The sequence below is a fragment of the Chrysemys picta genome, chromosome 1 (assembly GCF_011386835.1).
Source record: "Chrysemys picta bellii isolate R12L10 chromosome 1, ASM1138683v2, whole genome shotgun sequence".
NCBI classification, from domain to species: domain Eukaryota; kingdom Metazoa; phylum Chordata; order Testudines; family Emydidae; genus Chrysemys; species Chrysemys picta.
In genome coordinates, this window is record NC_088791.1 from 26146720 (window position 1) to 26154223 (window position 7504).

A 7504-nucleotide genomic window follows, 5' to 3' on the forward strand; every position below is an offset into this window, starting at 1 on the left:
GGGGCAGGGGTCCCCGGGGGGCAGTCAGGAAGGAAGGGGGGTTGGATGGGGCGGCAGGGGTTCCAGGGGCAGTCAGGGGACAGGGAGAAGGGGTGGTTGGATGGGGCAGGGGTCCTGGGGGGTTGGATGGGGAGGTGGGGGTTTGGGGGCAGTCAACTGAAAAGGAATTTATTTGCAAACATTAGGGGGCGTGGAAAGAAATGCCCCCTGCAATCTTAACTATCAATAGTCACTGCCAGCTAGATTTTACTCACAGAGTTCTTTTCTTTCATTGTTCTTTAGCACTGAAATTGCTTAGGGCAACTAATGGACAGTTTGAGATTAGATGATTATGAATGCAGTTAAACTTTCATTATAAAGCACTTGAGGCTGTTCAGACCAATCAGAACAGCAGATTGGCTGAACACTCCTAGCCTTATGATTTTGCCTCAAGCTGTGGAACTAACCGGTCTTCAAAGGATTCTTTTAGTGTGTTGGACTGTTCCATTTTAAAACTGCACAGAAGGGGAGAAAAAAACATTACAAAAAGTTATTTCATATTTTAGTGACTAGTGAGAAAATGTGTGCGATGCCCTTATGTCCGTATCACAATGTCTGAAGAAACTACCACACAATTTTCTGCCATATTTAGAAGCATACATTTTATATCATGCTGGTTTCCTACTAGTGTGGACAGGAAACACAGTACCTATAAGTGTTTTGACTTTAAAATAATTGTTGTTCCACTATGAACACTGTAAAACAGGCGTAACTGAGTTGATTTCAGGAAATTTTATAAGTATTGAATATACATCTTTAAGGCATGCAAAGGAAGAGGCTACAAATTGTTTACATCTACATCTGTTTCATTAATATGAAGTGAATTCCTGATGTTTATTGTCAAAATAAATGTGCACCAGAAAACATATTGGCCAGAAGCTATTTTCTCTTCTACTTTGTTATTATATACAGGGAACATTAAGTTACTGTACTAGGAACTTAAAGTATGTTAATTTTAAAGTCTAATTGGGACCATTTAAATGCTAACACTATTAAGCACTGGCCATTTAGTTTTTAATAAAAAACAAAATATTAATGAATGCTAAAGTAACATTTAAAAGTCACAAAAAGTCAAGAAATTCAGAGTTAAGGTTCTTATAGCAACAATAACTCGTTGCACATATGGAGTATTTTCTATTTTTATTTTTCTGCCTAAGACCTAGGTTGTCACTATGATCTACTCATAAAAGTCGGTCCATACAGATCAAATGGTAGGATCTGGCCCTGAATTTTTAAATTTCCTGACTCTGGCCCCAGGCCTACAGAGATTTATGCATATGAGCAGTCCCACTGAAGTCAACAGAATTACTCATGTGAATATAGTTAAATACAAACATAAATCTTTCCAAGACTGCAGCTTTTGGTACTTTTAACGGTCAAACTTTAATGGTGCATAAACATACATTAAATGCCTACTTGTACTATTTGATTACCCAACTCACATGGTTTTATTTTTATTTTAATATTTTAATGATTATTATATATAATGTGATGTTAGGGTTCCCAGAGCTTTTACTTAATTAGGCTTTATCTAATTACAAATCTAAATAAATACAAAAAGTTGTGAATTGACATGGTGCTGTGACAGTACTAAGTTAACTGAAGGTACCTCAGTTTGTATTAAAGGTTGCTTGATTAACTTTTTAGGTTAATTAGATGAGATTAAAAGATAATTGGTTCTATCCCAGATGAAATGGCATTAAGTGCTCCATCTATAGTATAAAATGAACCAGGTTAGTGTACAGCTTCCTGCCACATTCTAACTTTTTTTCTTATCACTGTGAACAGAAAACATTGTTATAAAACAGTGTATTGGAAAGGTGCTGTAGCCTAGGTCTACAGGTACAGTTATACAGCAATATAGGAGCAGGAAGCAGTCCATTTATGTTTAATTTTAGATCTTTTGCATCCAATTCTGCAACTGCCATCTCTAATTTATATTTTTATGCCTTAAAAAATCATTTTTGTGCCAGAAAAGGACAAACACACTAGCATGCAAACCTCTTCCATAGATAATCTGAAGAAGAAAAAGCTCTTCACCTATCAGTTTGTAAGAAAAGTTAGTTTTATGCCTGGGAATAGCTAATACATTTAATACATTGAAGGAGTATGTTGTCATTCAATTGTTGCTTATATACGTTAATATTTAGATCTAGATGACTCCACCACTTCAGTTTGAAGTCGAATCCCATCTCTTCACTTCTCTATGTAATATACCTCCTTACATTCTTCTGACATGTTCTCTCTTAATTTAAACCTGTCCCCTAACTCTGGTTTGTCCAACTAGCTCAAATAGGTCATAGTTAATTTTATAAAAACCATTAGCTACTTTACATACTTCTACCATATAACCTCAATCACATTTGCATCCAAGTACAACTAATTTTGTCTTTCTCCCCAGAAGAAATCCATCCATTTATTTTATCATTTTAGTTTCACTATACTCTCTTCTCCAATATAACCATTCAAAAAAATCACATACAAATTTTTCATGAGAGTTATGCTAGCAGATGCTCAACAGTACTCTGTACTCCTCATGCTCTTCCTGAACATGAGAGTTTAATTTCTGAAACTCAGTGAAAAGCCAATAAATGCAGAGATACGGCTCCCCCACTTCTCCCTTACAGCAGCATCACAGTTAAAAAAAATCACAATGATAAAAAAAACAAGAAATGTAGACATGAAATGACATTTCACACGCAGCACAAGTATAACTCTGCTCCCAAAAAGATACCAATAGGAACTGGGAACACCACAGTCCATTGCCCCTTCCTAACCAAACCTGCCATTTTCAATGTGTCCATCGCTCCAAATCAGGACCGTTCTTCATACCCAACCATACTGAGGGTCCCACTGGAGTGTAACATCACTGATCTGAGGAATAATTGCTGCTGACTGTAATGTTAAAGTAGCACTTTTTCCATAGGGACAACAAAGGCACATCGCTAACACCACGATGAACGACAATGAAACCAATTCTTTATTTCACATGGTCAAACAATGTATTTTTCTCTAATCTCATTCTTGGAAATGATGGAAGCATTTAGGCTGAATCACATACACAAACCCCCAGCATGGGACATAAGCAACTGAAAACAGGGAAGCATCAGGCAACTTTAAGTATAGATGGTGCTACCAGCTCCAGCTATAATAATTTACCCCTAATAACACAAATCTTTTCATACACACCAACATCTTACTATTATTCTTTAATACAGTAGACTGACTTCTTAAATGTACTGTACCCTATCAGCCTATTCTCTAGGCAGGGAAATGATGGCACATGTTGTCATAATACTGTATCTATCTGGATAGCCCCTTCACCTTATTCTTTTTTTGATTTATCCAAAACTTTTTGTAGCCTCTGTAGTGTCGGTCCATTTCTATTGTGTAGCTTTGTCCTTTTTTATTATTAATTATCATTATTATTATATGCTATTCATGGCCAAGACTATGGCTTCCTATATATTTGTAGAGCGCCTAGCATATTTTGTGTGCTCTTGTAGCACAAATAAGCAGTAAATAATATTCGCTTGTTATTCCTGTAATTTATTTCTCCAACAAAATTCAGATCAAATGCAGCATATGTTTTTAGTGAAATTTCCCCCCCCAATGCCTGCAACTACACTTAGGCACACACACCCAGACCCACAAAGCTATTTCCTAATGGAAGTTAGGAGTTTAAACAGCTTTGTGGATCTGAGCCAAGATGGCCACGTGATTTACCAAGGTCATACTGTGAGCTGTGGGGATTAGAACTGGGACCCTGCTAGAATTCAGTGGTACTCTAACCATACTACAGGGTTTCTCACTAGCATTTGTTAACAAAAACAAAATAATGAAAACACAAGACCAAGAATGATTTTATAGAAGACCAAAACAAAACAGAAAACACCGTTACAGCAGGTGTTATGCGTGAAGGTATTAATTGTTATTGCAGCACCTAGTGCTTATTAATCCCAGCCAAAACAATCTCCTAACCAGTTACAGAAAGGGAAAGAATCTAAAAGTGATTCCGGGATGGAGGGAGAAGAAAATTAGTGGTGCTGGCTCAGTCACTTAGCTTACTATGCACGGAAAAGTGTTAGAGCACTAGATTTCTCTCTAGGCAATTCCCAAAAGTCTAGCGAGCTACCAATATCCGACAGTTGTATTAGGATATCAAAAGTTTTGTGAAGGCTGTTGCTTATTCATCTGCAGTACCTGCCTTTTGCTTTATTTAAGGTAGGTTGAAATCCATAGACAAAGCCATAGCACATTTAACCATTATTTCCCTTTCTGCAGTTCTACTCCATCCCACCTCCTTACATTCTTATGTCTCTGACCTTCCCTTCCACTTTTTCATACTCTGGCAGTGGTTCTGAATGTAGAGATTATATTCCAGGGAGAGTCAAATTAAGCTTTTACACCTTCAGGTGCTAAGATTAATATCAAGTGTCTGGATTTCAGACAATTTCAATACGTATGCATATCAGGTATTTCAATTGTAGCTCATTTCTGATACAAGACTTTTTACTGAGCATCTCATCTGTTCAATAAATCAATCCCCAAACTTTACCCTTAATTTATGATCTATTAGACAAAAAAGTTAAGACAGCACTCAGAAGTCTATTAGGGAAAAGACGCTAACGGCCAGTCATTTCCTTATCCCAACATGAAATTTTTGGTGGCACCGTAGTCAGTCTTGTTTAGAACAAAATAAAACATATGAACAGAGAGCACTTTCTTGGCTGTACTACTGTGTCTGCTAGTCCATTTACAAAAAAATAAATTTTCTGTTTGCTGATGGGCAGAGTACAAGTAATGTATTAGAATCACATTTCATTGATTTTAAGTTTTCATCACATGAAAACTTATTTCCTGATATTGTTTTAAAGAGTTTAGTAACATATAGTTAATCACATTTGAAAAATACTTTGTTTAAATCTGTACTTTAGATAGTTACTGATCATCCAGATTATTTGGTTAAAAACAGACTATATTTTTCTACTTCACATCTGAATTCTACAAAAGTAAGAAAAAATGTTTCTGTCACTAATATCTGCTTACAGTGCGTCTTTTTAATAGGGAAAATGTTGAACAAGATGACAATTCTGTGAGGCATACAAATGTTTGTAGGAGATTATATAACATGTTTTTCTGAATGAGGCTGCAGCATATTACCATGTCAATAAAAAAGGAGAATAAAACTATAGCAACTGAGAAAACAGAACCCGCTCTTCCAGGATTTCATTCACCAGCCATAGATAAGACTCTTGGTCCCAATTTTAAAAAAAAAGGTATATTAATAGGTAGTCTAATCAAGATTTTTCACTAACACAGACAACCTGCAGCATCTTTTTTAGATGCGATCCATTTCCGTTTCTCTTAAGGAGCTGGCTTTCTGTGCTAAACAGAACTAACAGCAAAATCAGATATAAAACTAGAATGGACAAAGCATTTAAAAACACATTGTAGTAAACCATGCCCTGGCAAGGAGATGGATTTAAGTGACTCAGTAGGTCTTAAACATCTCTAGCTTTCACTTTTTTTGGGGGGAGGGGGCCATCAGCAGGAAACAACTCATTTACTCATTGACACAGCTGCCAGTGGCAAATCCTATCCATCACCCATCGTCATTTACTCCAGTGGCACAAGGTTCGCCCACACAAGCAGCAAGAATGAATAAATGATTTTGAACAGGTTTTTTTAAACCAACCACCGAAAGAAAAAAAAAACATACGCTGGCTCTTCTGCCTTCTTCTCTCGAGCCCCCTAGCCCTGATTTTTTAACTTTCGGGGTAGCAAGAGAGAGCGACCAAGATGAGTTGCAGTTGCCAAGATGCTGTCTAGGCAGGGCACACCATAAAGGTGGTTCAGGAAAGTTAGAGAAGGTGGGTGAGGTAATCTCTCCCATTGCACTAACTTCTGCTGGTGGGAGAGACAAGCTCGGACCGTCAGTGCTTCGTGGTTAGTTTTTAAAAACCTCACACCCCTTGAGCAAGCGCCTGAACTGAAACACTGCAGCTAGCGGGGGAGGCAGAAAGCTGGGGGGAGGCGGGCCGTCTAATGCACTTCGCTGCCAGGGTTTGCCCGGGCTACTTCCGTGACAGAAGCCAGCCCTAGAGCCGGGGGGGCACCAATCCCTCCCCACCCCAATGTCGGCCCCACACCCCCTCTCCCAGAAGCTGAGCCCGTTTGAGCGGGGGCCCGCAGCGCAGCGCAGCGAGACCCCGGGCAGGGCTCTCCTCACCGCTCGGGCTGCGGCTGGGCGCTCTCCTCGTCCTCCTCCTCCATGGCTCGGCGGCGGCTCCTCTCCCCGGCCTGCGCCGCGACTCCCCAGCAGGAGCCGTTACGCGGCTGCTGCTGCTGCCTCCTACCTGACAAACCAGCAGCCGCTGAAGGCAGCGCCAGGAGCTCCAGGCAGCAGCTCCACAGCGCCCTGCTCCTCACCATGGTGGCGCCTGCGCGGCGCCGGCGGCCCGGCTCCCCCTCCTGGGAGCCATCACCTACCCGACCCCCCCGCCGAGCTCAGGGAGCTCGCAGGACCCGCTACCGCCGCCTCCCTGCGCCGCGGCCATCTTGGTAAAGGGCAAAGCATCCAGAGGCTGGCAGTGAGGGGTGCGGCAGCGCCGCCGCTGGACCAGCGCTCAGTGAGGCGGGGGAAGGCTTTGTGATGTGTCAGGGCTGCTCTGACATCGCCCGGAGCACCCACCGCCTGCCCCAGGAATCAGGAGCCCCTGGGCAGGCCCTGGGACAAGGCCGGGTTCCATCGAGGGGCCCGTGGGAATCTGAGTGGGGGGAGGCGCAGCCCCAGTCTGGCCCCCCAATGGGGGCCCAAGGAAGTGCCCTTGGTGAGGATGAAAGCAGCCTGCCTGGGCTGCAGGCCCGGTGCCCGGAATGGGGTCCAGTCCAGCAGCAAATCACGAAGCTCAGCGAAGCCGCTCTGGGGGTGACAGACAGGCAGGCCCCAGGGAAGAGGTGCAATACACTCCAAAGTCCCCTCATGATCCCAGGGCCAGATTAACTCTCCTGTGGGCCCAGGGCTAGTAGATTTTATGGCACCCCGGGGGTTTGGAGTGGGAGAGCGGACTCAGGGCTGGGGCAGAGGGTTGGGGTATGGGAGGGGATGCAGCTCCAGTGGGGGGGTGGGCTCTGGGGTGGGGCCAAGGATGAGACAGGGGGTTGGGGTGCAGGTGTGGGGGCTGGGAGGGAGTTTGGGTGCAGGAGGGGGCTCCGGGTAGGGGGTTGGGGTGCGGGGTGCAGGTGCCAGCTGGAAGGCGCTTAACTCCGGTGGATCCTGGTCAGCGGGGCAGCAGGGCTAAGGCAGGATCCTTGCCTGCCCTGGCTCCGCGCTGCTCTGTTCCCTGAGGTGGCCAGCATGTCCGGTCTCTAGGCAGAGGGGCCAGGCCACTCTGTGAGGTGCATGCTACCCATGCTCGCAGGTGCCACCCCTGCAGCTCCCACTGGCTGTGGTACCCGGCCA

General features: G+C 43.3%; 1 protein-coding gene across 5 annotated transcripts in view; it reads right to left on the minus strand.

Annotated features, from left to right (window-relative positions):
* The window catches only part of NAPEPLD (N-acyl phosphatidylethanolamine phospholipase D), a 29902-nt gene extending 23232 nt beyond the window's left edge, over nucleotides 1–6670 (minus strand). Inside the window, exon 1 of one of the 5 annotated variants that reach the window (XM_005305791.5) lies at nucleotides 6272–6670. In XM_005305791.5, the coding sequence (XP_005305848.2) occupies nucleotides 6272–6474 (203 nt within the window). In that variant the 5' untranslated portion in view covers nucleotides 6475–6670. The remainder of the gene's footprint in view (nucleotides 1–6271) is intronic. The other 4 variants (XM_065557251.1, XM_042859366.2, XM_065557441.1 and 1 more) reach the window with 4 other exon arrangements.
* Nucleotides 6671–7504: the final 834 nt, after the last annotated feature.